Genomic DNA, 19,484 nt, shown 5'->3' with positions numbered 1-19,484 from the left:
ATATTTACTTAAATTACACAAATGAAAGGTGCAGAGAAAAGCAAAAAATTGCTAATATAACAATACGCAGTATTTTCTTTATCCATTCACGTCATTTGGGTCCTGTTTCCTCCTTTCTGCATCCTCTCAAGTTATGTGCGCACTTGTTTACTTTCCGTAATGAAGTCAAAGAGAAACAAATACTTACTGGTTCCGTCTACTTTTCAAACATAGTACAAAATTATTTTATCTGCTGCTACGTATCATTATAAAACACGGTTTCTTCGTATTAGGGGAGCACATGAACTCCCTGTTGCAAATCAAACGGAATGGGATATTTAGGACGCTGACGACAAGGCGAGGAATAAAGAAAAAGACACGACAAGGGACTTCGTGACTTATGCAATTTTTGTGCTGTTAAGGGCAGTAAATCATGGCGAATTCGTTGATAAAACGAACTTTTTTTTTTTTTAATTCGCTTAGTGGGGGTGGAGTCCAACTGGGTCCACTCGGCACGGCGGCCACTGATTGGCCTGTTGTATCTGCTCCGGGTGATTATGATGATGGAGAATTTTGTGGAATGAAGATTGACAGAGGAAACCGAAGTACTCTAGAAAACCCGCCCCAACGCCACTTTGTCCACCACAAATCCCACTTGACCAGACCCGGGATCGAACCCGGGCCGCCGCGGTGGGAAGCCAGCGACTAACCACTTGAGCTATGGCGCGACATAAACGAACGATTGCATACGCTTACTGAATTCTGAAGCTGCTCCTTAAAAAGCGACATTACGGCAAACCAGAGATGGGTGGAGAATACTAAAATGGTTCATAGTCATACACGTTATGACTATCTGAACTCGACTGACCTAGTATAGGCATAATTTTGAACAGATAGGTTCAGTGTCTGCGGTTTTAGAAATTTCGATATCCGATTCACTGGTTTGACTACATTTTCTCGTTACTTGACGATTCTCTTTCAACTGGAGAGATTATATACCGCTGAATGACATGAAGAAATGTAGGATTTTGGGTTCTCACAGCGGCGGTTATTAAATTATATCTTCCTGGATATAACGCCGTGTACTCCGCTCAAAGTCAACCTGCTTTCACGCGGGTTTCCTGCTCGGCTTATTCTTCGACCCTGACGATGGAAGCGATATGTTCCTCCGAAACGCCGGTTGACTTTCAACGGACTAAACGGCGTTATGTCCAAAAAAAAAAGCTCGAACTTTTCAGATAAAAAGATGACTTTGAATTCGGTTCTATATTTATCGCTACACCAGTCTGCTCGGTCCTTCGTCTTTTTATTACCAAGGAATTTTATCTCTAGTATAAACAGTTTTTGCTCACTAATAAAATGGTAAAGCTGTTCCTGTGCTTAACTAATTAAGCAATACGCCATTGAGGCTATAAGGGAGTGGATGTATACATTCACATTTTCTTGACGTCGGCAATAGCTGGGAGTGGTCAGCTTCATGCCCCGACCGCTTTATCCCGGGTAAAAGAGACCCCCAGCACCCATTGGATAGGAGGCTGCGTGGGCCCCATATCCGGTCTGGATGATGTGGAGGAAATTCTTGACCTTAACAGGACTCGAACTCCGACCCCTCGGTCATCCAGCCCGTAGTTAAGTCGCTATACCGACTCCTTTGGTCACTAATGTTAATTGTTTATTTTTGGGTTAATACCACTTGAACTACACGGATTACAAAGTTGGATTATAAATGGAGGAGGAGGAAGCATTCGTGCCATATTTGCCTTAAGAGACATGGAAAACCCACGAGATTCCTCACGATAACGTGTCCTCGAGCCAAGACTCGAAGCCGAAACTTCCAGAATACGGTGTGCTACCAACTCTACCACGGCCTTCGATCGATCTGCTGATGTCATTTCCGCTCGCTGGATGCATTTCAGATCTCATACCATTATGATAATGACCGCTGATGACGAAACCGGGGTTGACGCTACCGCGTTGCAGCGTCGTCTTGGTAGCCTGCGAGACAGCCATGAATATGTCACGACAGCGAGCGCGTGGTTATGTATGATTGGATCTGGAAGATGTCCTAGTGTTAACTGATACCAACTGACGAGCTTTTATTGTTCCGCGCGGTCGCACTGGTTACAGACAGACTTACGCCACGGGCGAATCGGGCGGTCAATGGGTGCGTAGGGGTTATATATCACACGCTGAGCATCAAGTCCATCCTAATAGCATGACTGCACACTGGGCTACAAATTGATTGTTGAGGCAGCCACTTAACACAGGCCTACAGTAGATAGATACACAGGTGGTTTGGTTTCCTTGCTAACCTTGCAAATTAACAAGTTACTTCGATGTTCTCCGCGTTCTACATGAGTACGTATAGTTAGTTCAATCTGTAAGTAGCTTCGATTTTGCAAGGTTGGGTTTCGAGTCCCAGTAGCGTCAGGAGTGTTTATCTTCGTCATTACAGCCAGATAACATAAGGTGAACTGTTCCTATGCTTAATTAAGTAAGCGCCACGTCATGAAAACGTATGAGGGAATGGAGGTATAGGGTCCACCGTTCTTGACCACGACACTAGATAAATGTTAGTGGCCAGTTTCACGACCCATCCGCTTTATCCACCGGGGAAGAACCCCGGTACCCCCTGTACAAGAGGCTGGATGGGTCTCAGAGCCAGTCTGGACGCTGTGGAGCAGAGAAAAATCTCTTGCCCCTCTCGGGAATCTAACCTCAGACGTCCAGTCTCTGGCTCGTCACTATACCTACTGAGCTACCCCAGCTAATCCCAGACTGCCTGAAAAGATCCAAGTAAGATAAAGGTGTCCCTGTGCTTAATTAGTTAAGCACCACTCCACGGAAGACATGTGGGGCAGTGGAGATATAACTCCACCTTTCTTGACCTCAGCACTAGACGGAGGCGGGTGGTCAGCTTCACGCCCCTGCCGCTTTACCCCCGGTACCCACTGGATAGGAGGCTGGGTGGGTCCCAGGGTCGGTCTGGACGCTGTCGAGAAGAGATTAAGCTTGCAGTGCCGGGAATCGAACCTAGGCCGTCGGGATAGTAGCCCGTTGCTATACCGACTGAGCTATCCCGGCTCCGAAAAGATCGGGGAAAATTATACACAAAAGGAACTCAGGAATACTTGAACTAGGGCATAGATACAGACCATATATGGTATACACGTGGGTAAACTGATGCAGTCACCTGGGAAGGAGCAACAGGCTGGATGGGGGGGGGGGGGAGATTCACAAAATTCTCATGAAGACCCCCCTTGTTTGGGAGAGTGACCTATCCAACAGGTCCTGTAACTTCAGCTCAACATTGTCACAATTACACTTGCCTCTTGCAGCAGACGTTTCATTCCTTTGTCGTCTAGTTAACTGCTCCATCTGCCTGTACAGGTGGCCAGAATGCTCCCATGCCCTCCCTTCTATTACAGCACCTCATATTACAATCATGAAAAGTGAAGCAGCATTAGCTATTATTTCATCCAAGGCGAATTTCAGAAATAAAATCAATTAACGGAAATTATATAAACTTTATTGAGATTCGTGGCTGCTCCTGACATTAATGTGGGAGGGATCTTTTCACCATCAAATGTTTTACAACTACATTCTGTCAAAACAAAACGTGAATTCTAGAACCACCTCAGCGGTTACTACTTCCTCGTGTCTAGGCGATGGCCCGATGTGGAAGTCGTTTTCTTCACTATCGAGAGAATTTCTTTTAATATTGATTATTGTAGCGAGTTGGGTTCAGAATCGAACACATAATTTAGAACGGGGATAGCGAACCATTGGCACCACTGCCCTGTCTAACACAAAGGCTGAGATATCGGCTGGTAGTGGTGATTACAGGGGAACAGGAAGGAAACCCCATGCAAGACCCAGACGCACATGGAGGATTTTATTAAATTGGATTTTAAGAAAACAGGTGTGAAAGTTTTCAGACCGAATTTGGTTGGCTCAGTGACAAGTCTTTGTAAACACGGTAATGAACCTCCATAAACCTCATTAAAATTCTTGATCAGCTAACAGATAATCAGATTTTCGTAAAACCGATCAGGTTTGTGTAGCGGTAATCTACAAGACTTATAATCGGGAGGTTCTCGGTTTGAATATCGACCGGATATCGGCAATCCTCAGCAAGACTGTCTGTGGTCCTCTTCAGTCCCTCCAGGTAAATGTCTTCATAGTACCTTTATTTGTCTAAGACTGTTTCCGTCCTGCCATTCGACGGTGTGTAGTGAGATATGACAGCGATGTAAGATAACCACAGAAAGAGGAGCATTCTCAGGAAGGACTCTGCACCATGCAGTGAGTTCGATACTCTCTGCAGCTTCTTAAACAGTAGTGACCAACCGGTCAACACTCCGAGAAGGAAAAGTCCGTTCACAGACGCCTGGCTTACATTACGTCGCTGCTGTCCGATGTCATCATCAGTTTAATCTTACAGTGGTGATAATCGGTACTAGCATTATTTATGGACACCACAGTTGATAGTCAAGGGCCGGGACAGCGCAGTCTGTACAGCGACTGGCTAGTGGCTGGACGACAAAGGGGTTCGGAGTTCGAGTTCCAGTGGGGGCAAGAATTTTCATTTCTCCATGTCGTCCAGACCGGCTTTGGGGTTCACCCAACCTCTTATCCAATGGGTACCGGGGGCTCTTTTCTCCGGAGATCAAGAAAACGTGGGTCTATACATTCACTCCCCCACACATCTTCATGACGTTGTGGTTAATTAGTTAAGCACATGGACAAATTTATGTTTTACCTTCATATTTGATGGTGTCTTGTATATTTTACCCGACAAGTCATCACATAAACGTGTTTGCATGCATCCACGTGTCGAAGAGCATAGAATAAGTTCCTTTCGTTTCAACCAATCAATCGAACAATAAATCAACGTTAATGGGACTCCCTGCCAGCTTTAAACGAATTAATGTACCAAAAACAGAGATTTTACGGACCTAGGCTGGTAACCGTATTAGGAGCTATCCTCGTAAACGTCTGCGTGGAAAGATACGTAGTTGCGTCCGTATTTGCGGTTGTCGTCATATAATCACTGAAGGCTTACATATCTGTCATTCCGCATTAAAACATGTCCACGCAAAATGAAGCCCAGAAGGGGGGGGTCCAATAAATTCAAAATATAACACACAGGCTTACGCAGCAGTCGATTCCGAAATTAAAGACTGTTTCTTCGTTGCATCGCGATTTTAACATTTCTTAATTTGTTTGAACTTCACTCTTCTTGGCCTTCCACTTAGCTCAATGGGGATGGACGACCAAAGAATCGGAACTTGATTCCGGCAAAAGTTTTAGTTCCCCCCCCCCCGCGTCCAGACCTGCTGTGAAGTTCGTCCAGTCTCATTGCCAGTGGATACCATCAGCGACTGACGCATGAAGCCGTCCACTCACCTCCATCTAGTGAGGAGTTAAGAATGCGTGGAGCTGCACCTCCACTCTCTTCATACGTGAATGGTACTTAATTAAGAAGAATGACAACTTTACCTCTTACTTCTCATTTAAAATCTACTGAGATTAATGCACTAATCGACCTGTACCGTAGCACATATTGCGGGCAGTGCTTCTGGTGATACGGATTCCATCACCATTATTCAGAACAAGACTCCGTGGCGGACTTTGGTTCAGTAGTCACGGATCTTGGAATTCTACAGAATGGTTCTCTCAGTGCCGTCCTCTAGCCTGAACCCCGTCGGACTGCGACGGAACGCCGGTGAAGCTTGCTCTGTAACACTTAGCTCTTCAACTCCGTGGCTTTTTAATCCACAAGCGAACTATACCGATCGGGCGACCGCCGCTTGTCGACGAAGTTAGTGCCAACTTTAGCGGATAGAGGGTGTCACGTGATCAGGGCAACGGATCCCCACGGCCGTTAATCTCGGTTTTCTAGACCGGAGCCCCTATTTTTCCATTCAAACAGCTCCTCAATTATCCTCACGAGGCTGACTGGACCCCGTTCCAGACCCACTACTTCTCAGAGAATCTGGTAGGGCCTGCAATCGAACCCGGGGCCTCTGGATATGTAGCCAGGAACTCTGACCACTAGACCGCAGTGCACACTCCCACCCAAAGTCTCATCAAAGCGAATGCCTGAATAGTACCTTCGGCGAAAAGGTCACGTTTCCTCCCCATTTTGTTACGAGTAATATTTAAAAAGTACATAGCAGAGAATCCTTCCAAACTGAAAGAACACATGCTTGAAATCTATGTCCATCTACACTTCGTAATGTTACAAATGTGTACTGTAGCATTGCTATTGTGAGAAGCGATGCCGCCTGATCTCAAGTTATGTCCTACTTAGTTTGGCATAAAATAAAAGAACACCTTTTTTTTTAAATTCGATTAGTGGGGGGTGGAGTCCGACTGGGTCCACTTGGCACTGCGGTCACTGATTGGCCTATTGTAGCCTGCCCCGGGTGATTATGATGATGGAGAATTTGGTGACATGAAGATTGGCAGGAGAAACCTAAGTACTCTGAGAAAACCCGCCCCAGCGCCACTTTGTCCACCACAAATCCCACTTGACCAGAACCGGGATCGAACCCGGGCTGCCGCGGTGGGAAGCCAGCGACTAACCGCTTGAGCTATCGCGCGGCCTAAAAGAACACTTAGAAAGCTGTTAAACTGACCATTTTCCACAAACACGTGACTTTTAGTTTCCTCTGCGCCGAAGTCTTAACTGTTACTTCTTTAAAATATTAATATGAGAGCAAAGTACATGTAAAGTTGCCCCTGTGCTCGGCTAATTAAGCATTACGTCAAGACGGATGGGGAAGTGGATGTATAGATCCACATATTCTTGACCTCGGCACTAACTGTAGATGAGTGGTCAGCCTCATGCCGGACCATAATAACTAACATCTCCATCCCGTGCCATAACTGCGGTGGGCAAAATATGACCCGCGGAAATTTAAATTGGACCACTGGATATATTATTAAAATATGTCGCTTTTTATCGTTTATTCCTTATATTCAAAGTATATGATCTGAAATGGTAATAACTTAAAATCTCTAATATTCTAGCGAAAATGGAAGGGTTCCTAGCACGTGTAACCGTACTATAATTTTTAAACTAACTCTTTGGAGCTAGATCCTTCTTGAAAAGCCATCAGTTACTTCGCTATTCAAGATTTCCCCAACACTTTACAGAACCAGAAGGTTCACTACCGTGTTCAAACGATCCCGCCAGATTAATCCAGTCCATACTACTCCATCCAATTTCTCAAAGATTCATTTTAATATTATCCTCCCACCCATGTCCAGGTCTTCCTAGAGACCTCTTCCATCCCACCAAAACCCTGTACTACTCCTCTCCACCATACGGTCTACTTGTACTGACCATCTTATCGCAATTCACCTAATCGCTCTAATTACAATTTGGTGAAAAGTGCAAGTTATGCAGTTCCTCTTTATGCAATTGCCTGCAACCTCCCATTTTGTAAGATATTATCATCGCATCCGGGATAGCACATTCGGTATAGTGACTGCTACGGGCTGGACGACCGAGGGGTCGGAGTTCGAGTCCCGGTAGGGTCAAGAATTGTCTCTTCTCCACGTCGTCCAGACCGACTCTCGGGCCCACTCAGCCTCCTAGCCAATGGGTACCGGCGGCTCTTTGGGGGNGGCAGTGAAGTTGACCATTCATCTCCAAGTAGTGCGGAGATCAAGAAAACGTGGATGTATACATCCACTCCCGCATACGCCTTCACTGCGCAGTGCTTAGTTAAGCACAGAGACTTTACCTTTATTATCAATATTTTGTGCAAGTAATTTACATCTATTTATGTTAAGAGTAAAGAATTGTTCTCGCAAGTTCTCTGGCCCACCGTCGCTCAAAAATATGCTGAACGTACCTGCTAATGTTCCTGTACAGAACAATGCTTCTCTGGCTGTTATGCTTTCAGTCTGCTGCTACAACATTCCCAGTCGGTTAGCACGACACAAATCCCAATACAGCTTCCAAATTTTATCTAAGAACTCGCACATGAACACAATTTACAACAAAGAAGAATGAAACAAGTTCAGCATTATCCCCTCTACTTGCCCGGAAATAGATTTCTAAGTGCCCGAACATTTTGTGGTACAAGAATTCGGTTCAAACCGTACCTTAAGGACTGATTCCTTGTATGTCAGCGGCCAATACACGCTTAAGATAAAGCTGAATAACGGCCTAATACAGATATGCCAAACTCCCGACGGAAAATTTTCACAACCATAGATATAATGCAGCTGGTGATTTCTGCCTTCCCTCATGTATGGTGTGCTCTGTTCGTTCCAATTCCAGAAATCCAATGATGTAAGACCATGTGTCAACTACTCCCGTCTACTAAAACTGTACCTGAAATTACAAACTCGCTCAGAGCCCCACTGCCGGAGTTCTCTAAATCTGTTCGTATACGTATTCTAGTTTATAACAAAAGCAAATGAACTGCTTGTATTATCATCGGGGTTTGAAATGTTGTATTCAGATCTCAGGGTACAAACAGATGAGGACTGAAACGTGGAAGTCCATCACCTGTCAGGGTGTAGGGTGGGGGGGTTACAATACAACTTTGCACGCGTTTCAGACGTTACCATGCCAACCACAGTAGTAATGCAAGGTGGCGCGATCGGGTAGAACTTTAGGATGTGACTTGCCAGATTTCAGGAAAGAGACAGAGAATGGAGAAGTAGGGGGGAGGGAATGGATGATAACAATTCCCCCTTCCCTATCCCGTGGGGCAGTAGTCAGAAGCGGCAAGTAAGCAAGGACGAGGGGAAAGGATGTGCATTCCTCCCCCCCGCCCCCTTTCGCTTCCGTGAAGACCCGCTCAAATTCAAAACGATGAAACACATGCGGACAGTTCCGAACTGCATCTCCGTCACACCCCCGGGAAGCATGTGACCGCGTGAAATGCCAGCCAATGTATGATCTGACACATTGTACCTTCAAAAGTGCGTGTTTTGGAATGTGCTTATAGCTCTGTTAACCCGACTATTATTAAAATTTTTAGCTTACGATAAATGTAAATTTATATATATCAAACTCATGCAGAAATATTTAAAATGATAACACTACCAGGATGATGTGTTATTGTCCTCGTTTACCTGTCCTAAGACTACGGAAAAGGAATCTACATATGGCGTCAAACGATTTTACAATAAACAGGAATATGGAATTAGAATACTGTTATAAAACAGCGCTTACTAACTCTACATCGAAATAAATGCTTGTCACCTTCCTGAAACGTATACTTCCATAACAGAAAAGAAAAACACTAAGAATTTCTGCTCGATATAAAACAAAACACTCAAAACTTCTGTTCGGTAAATGCCCTCCACCACCCCGAAAAGAATAAAGCTGTCTTCTTACCTGAACGTCACGCCACATTGTTGTTCAAGTTAGCCAGAAGCCATAGCCGCCTGTTAGAGCCGGCTGCACCATGTCACAATTACACAGCCGTGTTCCTCGAGCGCCATGCAGTCGCCTTACTGAGTTTCAGTTCAGGCATCAGCCACTCGGTTCGCCTCTTCGCTCCCACATCGCGCACCCCTCATTCCCCGCAAGGGTTACAAAGTGAGGACCGGTCCGTTAGGCTCCACTCGGAGCGGCACGGTTTATACCCAGCTTTACCCGAACCAACATCGGCTCGGCTCCGTGCTTCCTCGGCCCACCTGAATTTTACTTCGCTCGCTCGTTGCGGATTAGCTTGCCAAGGACCCACACAACACGGTATGGCAGAGACCGACTCGGCACGGACAGTACCTAACCATTTCCTTTGCTTGTTTGTTTCGTTCGGATTGTATAGCTACGAAATATTCTTGAAGGGCTCGGATTTATTCGTCCATCTTCGGATTACACATTTTTCGTCGGGAAACATCGGCAATATTCGGTTTTGGTTAACGTGGAATTATATCTCGTAGAATAGCACTTCGTGTATGTTCGGGCCGTATGACCCGAAAGCCTTGGGCTGTGACGAAATTGTCATGACGTACGTCGCCGGCGCAAGTGGGAGAACGCCATGACTGAGATAAAGCTACCACACAGTCGCTTGTGTTCCCCTCCCATCATGGAAATGGTTGGGTTTTAACGAAACGGGGCTGGTTGGTTGACTAGGCTTGTCCCCAGCCGCGATAAACAATGGTCTGACCGCTCCGGTCGACGCTGCTGCCCTCTATCAGAGCCTCAGACGCTGCAATGACGATCTTCCTCGCAATAGCAGACTGAACTGCCTGAAACATTGACTGATCAAAGCCGCAATTGAGAGCGGAGGACCATTTTTAGTATAGACTTGCTGGAAGAGCGGCGCTGATGCATATAGTCTATTCTACATTGCAGCCTGGTTGCAGTCACTTGATTAATAATATATTTTGTTATGGTGATAGAGGCAGTGCCAACGGAGCCGTACTCTGAAGGAACTGTTTCAATGTACATTTAATGTCCATAAAAGGAAAGTCCTGTTCATTATAAATGTAAAAATTACCGGAATTGTGGTAAGAAAGTAGTTTATCCAATACTTATTCCAGAACAGAATGAAACAAACGTGAAGATGAAGGCGAAAATTAAATGTCTTTGTACTCAGATGTAGCGTACGTTTATAATTATTTGTCTGTAGATGGAGTCCTTTGGGGAATAACTGGAGACTGGTCATTGAGGAAACCAGTGCTTTCTAGTCATGATATTACCTGCTGTATGGAGGATCGTTGGGAATTTGAGTTCACTATGCTTATGTTGACATTTCTTCCCCCAACTATCGTAACTTGTGAATTCGGTTCCTAACGGGCGTATCTATTTTCGTAAATGCCCTTGCACAAGATTTTCAGCAGCAGTATTGATGTTGCTTGTAACTTCTGTGAGAAATTTATGTAATCTAGAATGTTGAATATTACCGTACAGATTGAGTTTGTGCTTATAAAAACCTTAAACTATCATGTCGCAAGAATAAATGTACCAAAACCATTCCCTTTTATATTTCTGTGTAGTGAATACGGAATTTTTCGTCAAGGCTAAGCAAACGCGGCGAGTTCCCAATTTTCTATGCAGTGTCGACATTCCTGCGCTAGATGTCTCTGGCGGTTCCTACCTGTTGTGTAGTGGACCGCTGGGTCACGTCTTCCTGGTGACATGGAAAAACAACTTTAGTTTTTAAAATGTTCCTCCTGTTGAGATTGTACATCGTTATTAATGTGAATTATGCAGCTGCGTATCTCTCAGACCTGTCTGTAATATATTGAGAGCAATTATTCAAGTATGTAAGATTTGAGGCTTTCACGGCGGTGACTATGAAGAACGTATACGTTCCTCCGAAACGTCGGTTAACACCACATATACACGGTGCCAAATCCCAGAAGACTGCTTTCTTCAATTATTCAAGTACTTTCCACTTTCGCGAGTTATTAGAATTGTGGAATACTACATGAAACGTAACTATTTCGTGAGTGTAGTTGAAATTTTAAGTTTCATAACTTCTACTGTTCTCAATGATCAAGTCAAAGAGGATGAGGTGGGCAGGTCATGTAGCACGAATGGGGGAGAAGAGGAATGCGTATAGAATATTANCCACCGCGGCAGCTCGGGTTCGATCCCGGGTCTGATCAAGTGGGATTTGTGGTGGACAAAGTGGCGCTGGGGCAGGTTTCCCCCGAGTACTTCGGTTTCCCCTGCCAATCTTCATTCCACCAAATTCTCCACCATCATAACCACCCGGGGCAGGCTACAATAGGCCAACCAGTGACCGCCGTGCCGAGTGGACCCGGTTGGACTCCACCCCCACTAAGCGAATTTAAGGCTAACCGGTTAATGCTATTTAGAGAACCAGTCGCTGTTTACTGTGAGAAGCATGCGAAACACACTCTGTAGGCAGAATGCGGGGTTATTAACATTGTCACTGTAGGGGTGACTATAGACGGGGTTTGGATTGGTGAATAGATTTATTGACCACCTACAGGTCGTAGCTACAAAAAACTATAACACTATCGCTATTTCCGCAATTTAAAGTTCATTAGAACACACGGTCTAATGTTCTCAGTCTGTCACTAGACGTTTCCTCGTAACTGCTCCAACGGTGGCCATTCCTCTTCCTCCAGGCTCAAGTCCTCTCTTCACAAACTCCCGTATAGAACTGACCAAACTCTAACCTTGTCCCTTGCTTATAACATCTCGGCACGGATTACATAGAAAACACAGCTCTTTCGTCGTTGATCGTCGATTCGTTGCTGCGGGGAAGTGTTTACCTAGCCGTTGCCTAGAAACGTCTCTGATACATTTGCCTATGTCGCGGTCGTCGCATAGCAACGGCTCTACACGCCACAATATGTTAAAGTAGGTGGTGGATATAGTAACCACTGAGCTTTAAAGGTTTAATTTACCTATTGCATAGTTTTAAAATTGGAAGCCAAATTTCTGTTTTTCGTTCTCGTTGGGAAAAATTAAGAATAACATTTATACATTTTCGGCGAGACTGTATTTGTTTTTTCTGTATTCTCAGTGACAGGTAAGAGTAAAGTCACATGTAGAAACTCTTACAGGTGACTGTATTACGAGTACAACGGAATGACTGGGAACAAAGTACTGTCACTTTTCAGAGACCCTAAAACCTGTTGACGGGGAAACTTACCACACACACACACACACACACATAGTCACATGCGTGACTACATTTCGAGGAGCGTGATTAACTTACGTCATCTTTCCCAGATTTGGGAGGCTTAATCAGCACTCTAACGCCTTTACGTGCAAAGTACAGAAAAGTGTCCTTATACCCGTTTAGTCCACAACATCTCGTACTCCACTGTCTTCCCTTACGGACGCTATAGCAGGGAAACAATTACAGTGGGGATATTTAGAGAGATTTTTGTAGATGTTGTTAGCCTAATTTACCATCCTCTTTCTCTTTGTCGTTGTGTCCTTTCAATTTTTGAAGTAGGTGACCGATTTTCATGAATCTTGGTTTGAGCTTATGACGTTGGAGGCCACCTCAACTCTTTTAATCTCCTGCAATAAGTAACCGCCTCTGTGGTCTCGTGGTCAGAGTTCCTGGCTACAGATCCAGAGGTCACTGGTTCAATTCCCGTCGCCACCAGATTTTCTGAGAAGTAGTGGGTCTGGAACGGGGTCCACTCAGCCTCGAGAGGATAACTGAGGAGCTATTTCAAGAAAATAGCGGCTCCGGTCTAGAAAACCGATATTGACGGCCGTGGGGATTCGTTGCGCTGACCACGCGACATTCTCTATCCGCTAAAGTTGACATTAACTTCGCCGACAAGCGGCGGTCGCCCGGTCGGTATAGTTCGCTTGCGGACTGAAACCACGGAGGTTTTTTGTTGTTTGTTTGAAGTAACAGTAACATGACGAAGGCGCGCAACTGGTATGGTGATAGCGTCTCTGGCAGCCCTTAATACAGGGTTCCTAAAGGTTGTATGCTAATACACAGATCATGGAAATATATGAAGATTTTTGTAGGATAATTTTTATAGGATATAAAATAACAACGTCAGCACCTGCTCACGCTGGTTCCCCGCTCGCGGATTTTCTTTTTTTTTTTCAACCCTGAAGATGGAAGCGATACGTTCCTCCGAAACGTCCCGTTAACACAATATATACACGGTGCCACATCCCAGAAGACGGCTCTTCATAGTCACCGCCGTGAACACCCCAAATTTTACAAATCGGAAAGAAGGCTGCGAATGCATTGACCGACAATTACCCGAAGACAACAACAACAAAATCTCCGTCCATTCTAAGGTTTTCCGCGTCTTGGATATTCCCCCCCCTAACACACACACACACACACACTAAGAATCGAGCCGCGGGCGTCAAGTCCGTAACCTGGTCACTATATTGACAGCTCCCCTAGGTACTTTGGGATTGCACTAACACTGCAAAATTTGACGCATTTAAAGTGGCTCGTGGCCCCTGTGCTAGAGTAATCGTGCTTACGTTGAATTCTGCACAGACCGAAACTCATGGGCACCAAGTCTGAAGCGGTTTCAGGCGTTCGCTCCTCACCCCACAGAGATATACTGCAGGAGGCTTATGCTGCTTCGCAGAGCTGACCTGTCCGTAGTCCAATAGTGCATGCATAATTTCACGCACATCAGCCGACCGTTCGCGAATTATTTAACGCGATGAAACTGGGGAAAGGGGTTGTAACTGTCATATAATTTCAGTTCAAATTCGCAAATAGTTTTCAGTCAGATAATAAAGCATTTTGATAAGAAGACAGTCGGCGTAGCTCAGTCAATATAGTGATGAGACTACGGACTGGATGACCTGAGAACCGGGGTTAGAGCCCCAGCGGATGAAGAGATTCTTCTCTTCAACGCAGCGTCTAGACGGGTGCCATGGACTCTTCCTTCTGGAGTAAATCAGTCGGGGCATTAAGCCGAACATTCATTTCCAGGTATCGTCGACGTTAAGAATGTGAAGAGCTACGCCTCCTTTACACCCCCCCCCTCCATGTCTTCATGGTATGACGCGTATTTGATTAAGCACAGAGACTTTACTTTCACCGACCGCCTCCGTGGTCTAGTGGTCAGAGTTCCTGACNACGACCTAAAATATGACCCAAAAATGTAATATGCCGGCCCGAATTTTGATGACCTGAAAATATTAAAAAAGTGACCGAGAAAATCCAGAAAAATTACCTAAAGGAGAAAATGAAGAACACTTCGCTTCCATGTTATTCACATTTCAGAAAACATATGAAGAAAAATTCCCTAAAATTGCCAAAAATGACAGGATATATCCTTCAAAGTCCAAAAATTTACCAAAAAATTACCCCCAAAATGAAAAAAATGACCTTAAACCTAAAAATGTCAAAAAAATCAGAAATAAGTACCTATAAAATTTACATTTCTGTAACCAGCAGCTCATATCCGAGATTTATATATTTAAGAGCATCGCATAGAATACAAGGAAAAAAAGATGACATGTCATCAAAATCCGGGCCCTGGTGATAATATTCTTTCTTAGTTTTGAATTGACAAGTTTTCTTTTTAACTTTTCTGCCCTTCCCTACATATTCTAAGTTCCTAATGTACATAGCAACCCAGTCCGTACCTCACAGAAAACACATTACATCACCGCTCCAGAGCCCAACCGGTTAATGCTGTTTCTACGTGCTTTGTTCAGCACAGCGATATATTGTGGCGGCACTAGAAATGTTCTGTCACTTCAAGTTTATTTCCATATTATTGTAGGTTTCTTCGTCTTTCTTCCGACAGCATTTATTTCCAAACTTCGTAAACCCTGCCATTGTTTTATGTGCAATTACAAAGACCATAGTAACGAAGATATGTCGAAACGATGGCTGGCCATCATAACTGCACATCACGGCAAAGAGATAATTGATTATCATTATACGTAATTCGAGGGAGGGCTATGACGAGTTGATGACGGAAGGAATTGTTGGCATGATTTCAGTTGTTGGTCGTCATATTGAATGCCTTTCAGAAAGGAAAATGCGATTGAGTTTGACATGAATTAATACCGCGGAGCGGCAATTCGAGGCCCGGGGATGCATTTCTCGTGTCATCAGCTGCTGTCAATATCCGCTGTATTCAGTTGAAAGCAAACTAAAACAATAAAGGGATAAAATGCATTTTGACTGTATATATGAAACAAACAATGCAGAGTACACCCACCTTCACGTAATTTCCGGCTGTCCACTGTTAACTGTTACACCGGACTGTTTCTAAGAGGAAGGAAAGCCCTTTATCTTCACCATATTCCGACTGTAGTCATAATTTAAGTAATAAATTAAGCAATACTTCGCTTTTACACCTTTATGCTTAGAACGGATGTGTATATAAAATCTGACAGGTTGTTTAACGATTACTAACACTGAATGAAATAGGTAGAACAGTACGGAGCACTTAACGTATGGCCAGTGTATTCTCTATGTAGTTATTATCAGTCTCTGGTCTATTGTTTGTGAATGATTCACATTCAGTTGCGTGAGTTCAACTCCATAACCATGTCAGTGTTGTTTATAACTATAGCTTTATTAGCCTAAACACTAGGCATCACACTTCAATATCAGTTGTAAAAATGTCTGTGGGAATTCCACTTAAAATATCAGTCCGTCATGGCAGCATTTATGGCGTACTATGTTGTCTGCAGCATTAAATGTAGGCTAATGAATTCAGGGGGAATTTAAATTTTGCTTACTGGAATGTGATTTTGGCATTATCCACTCTGTAAGTGTTAAATGTACTAGCAGTTCTTCTAATTTACTTCGAAGTCAGGATACTGAAAAAGAAATATGGAATACAAGCACCATTATTATTAATATAACAAGATGCTTAATCTTCAATAAAGTAACTCAGTTGTAAGTTCTGTTTCACTCTTGGAGCTCAGCCCTTCTTGAGAAACCGCCAATTGTGCAGCTACTCAAGAACTTTCCAACATTTTATGGAACCCGAATGTTCATTACCGTTTCACAAGACCCCTCCAATGGTCCCTATCCTGAGCCACATCAATCCAATCCATACCATCCCCCTCCTATCTCTCTAAGATCCATTTTAGTATTATCCATCCACCTACGTCTTGATTTTCCTATGGTCTCTTTCCTTCTAACTTTCCCACAAATATCCTATATTCATTCCTCTTCGTTCAATTCGTGCTACCTATCCTGCCCATCTCATCCTCCTTGACTTGATCATTCTAATTATATATGGAGAAGAGTACAAGTTATGAAGCTCCTCATTATGTAGTTTTCTCCAACCTCCCGTCACTTCATTCATCTTCGGTCCAAATATTCAGCTCAAAATCCTCTTCTCAAACACTCCCAGTCTATGTTATTCCCTTAATGTAAGAGACCATGTTTCGCACCCATACAGAGCCACAGGCAAAACTATAGTTTTATATATTCTAATTTTTATGTTTTTAGGCAGACGAGAAAAGGAAAGGTTGCGGACTAAAGGGTACCAAGCATTACCCGAGTTCAATCTCCTCTTAATTTCCTTCTGAAGCGAATATATTGAATAAGCGGTCGCGGACAGCCGAAAAGGGGCGATCCTCTATCTTTGGGGTTGGGCGCCACTTTGTCCACCACAAATCCCACTTGACCAGACCCGGGATCGAACCCGGGCCGCCGCGGCGAGAAGCCAGCAACTAACCGCTGGTGGTAAGGTAAGAAAGGTAAATTTGTCCTTGTGCTTAACTAATTAAGCACTACACAATGAAGGCGTATGGGGGAGTAGATGTATAGATCCACATTTTCTTGAGCTCTGCACTAGCTGGAGTGGTAGCAGTAGTGTTAGTGCAGTAGTACCTGTGTTAGTGGTGATGGTTGTGGTGGTTGTGATTATTGCTACCACGCCTTGAAAATAAATTCGAAACAGTGCTACCATCTCCTTCAGATTGTAACGCACTGCGCAAGGTGTTTACGCTTCTCTCTGCCATATAACGATAAACGTCCATATATCCGGCGGCATTCCAACCCACCGACGGTGGCACGGAAATGATGGACGCCGTCAGAGGCGTCGAGTCGAGTAATTTTCATTGTATGAAACAGAATACGCTAGTAGTTCACACCTCTGAGCTGAAGATGTCATGCATCTACAGAACTAAAAACGTGTTTACAAACTGTCGAATCTTTTAAAACCCTAGTTTCAAGTTTTAGCAAAATTTCAGAACCTTTTAGATGATTATGCTAAACTTTCCCCGATGGTAAAGCGACCAGAGCGTGAAGCTGAACACACCTCCATCCAGTGTCGAGACTAAGAATGGTGGAGCTGTACCTCACACATACTCCTTTATGGCATGAAAAAAGTAAAGCTGTCCCTGTAACAGGCCGTGAAGGCCCATAGGGTTGTGAGACGTCGAGGGTCCCACATTATCTAGACAATCGGCTCAAAGATGGCGGTAAGGTTGTCAGCCTTACGGATGGTCGCGGGTTCAAATACCGATGAGGTCATTGGATTTTTTCCAGTTGACCTAATCCTTCCAGCCGCACTATGGCCCTGGGGTTCACTCAGCCTCTAACAGAAATGAGTACCAGGAATTATGGCATGATAGTTAATTAATTAATTAAGCACAGGGACAGCCTTGCCTTTACTTACCAGTGAAGTTCGTGGGAGTGGGTTACTGTGAATTTGAAAATGGTCCTTGCATTCTTGGTGCTCTCTCGCAATTTAAAATTTGAAACAAAAGACAATCATCCAATCTGAATCTAAACAGTGTGAACTTTGCTTTTAGTGTCTAATTGCTAGCGTCAAGTTACTTTCTCCTCCGTAAATACAACTTATAATGTAGGAAATCGATTCTTGTTAGCCCTTACGTACTCTAACCATTAGGGTGCTTGAATTTTGGGGAGAGGTGAGAAGTGCGGGGAGGAACCCATGCACGACATGTTAGTGCATGCGAAGCGTCTGCCAATCCTCTGGCTGCATTCTCGTGACCTTGACCCTTGTTCACGTCTTGCGTGCTACGAAGCGATCGAGCCCAGACTGAAGCCGGTTTAGTTATAACCGTTTGCCTGCTTGTTGTGATCCTCGTGTCCAAAGGCTGAATCGACACAGAATTTCTGTGTGAAACTCTACGGTACAGGTTTCTCTTGAGAAGCTGGTACTGCTGTAGTTGATCAAATGTCGAGAAATGGCCCACCCTGTACGAACCCGGAGAATTATTACCGCATTCACAAAAACCCGTCGCTGGATTATATCTTGGCCCATGTGAATATAGTCTACATCCTCAGTTTGTTCACCAAACATTTATAGCCTATTTTCCTTGTTTTGAAGAAATAAAAGACAGCTTGCGAGATCGCCTTGCTGTCTGTGTGTGTCCTCCCAACGCCTGAAAGCTGGAATAGTGAAGCCAAAAGAGACGATCGTTGATAGGCAACAGCTCAGTAAACACATTCCCACGGCAACGAATACACACGCAACAATAACTGCTGGACACTGTGTTTTCTCTTCTGTCCGTGTAGTATCAAATATTCAATATGTAGTGACAGGAAAGCATATAATTAGTTCTTAGCTCCCCGTGTGGAAGCTGGCTCGAGTACCTCCACCGTAGCCCTGCGAGTCGTAGGAGGCGACGAAAAGGGAACCCAGTGCCTGGGGCTATAGCGTAGCCACCCTGTTCCTGGGCGATATAAATACGGGGACCTGGCCCTCCGGGTTGGAGGAGTCTGGAATCTGAGACAATAAAATATGGTCGTGAATCCCGCGGGACTCGGACCCGAGAATGACTGCGCTGGTGAGAGCCAGCGGCAGTTGTAAAGGAAAGATTCATCCTCCCGTCAGAGAGGATGTTACATAAGGAGTATAACTTTTTATTTCAAAAGTTGCTTTGTAATTACAAGAAAATATAATGAAATTTCTTATAAATTAACGTGGCTTATGTTATTTATTTAAAAAAAAATGGCTCTCCCTGTAGAAGGTAGTGGAGGTCCATAGGGTTCTGTGACTTCGAGGTTCGCACATTTTCTACACAGTCGACTCACAGAAAACGGTGAGATTGTCAGCCTTAAGCACCGGCCGTCCTTTACACTCAGAAAGCTTCC

General features: G+C 44.3%; 1 protein-coding gene across 1 annotated transcript in view; it reads right to left on the bottom strand.

The window, feature by feature from the left end:
• Positions 1 to 9,813, bottom strand: part of LOC111868853 — a 63,873-nt gene extending 54,060 nt beyond the window's left edge. The window contains exon 1 of the mRNA XM_023859877.2: positions 9,347 to 9,813. Coding sequence (XP_023715645.1) covers positions 9,347 to 9,364 — 18 coding nt within the window. The 5' untranslated portion in view covers positions 9,365 to 9,813. The remainder of the gene's footprint in view (positions 1 to 9,346) is intronic.
• Positions 9,814 to 19,484: the final 9,671 nt, after the last annotated feature.

Source organism: Cryptotermes secundus, unplaced genomic scaffold (genome assembly GCF_002891405.2).
Source record: "Cryptotermes secundus unplaced genomic scaffold, Csec_1.0 scaffold467, whole genome shotgun sequence".
Taxonomy (NCBI): Eukaryota; Metazoa; Arthropoda; class Insecta; order Blattodea; family Kalotermitidae; genus Cryptotermes; species Cryptotermes secundus.
Note: the sequence above shows the minus strand (reverse complement) of the source record. Positions and strands in the feature narration are given on the sequence as shown.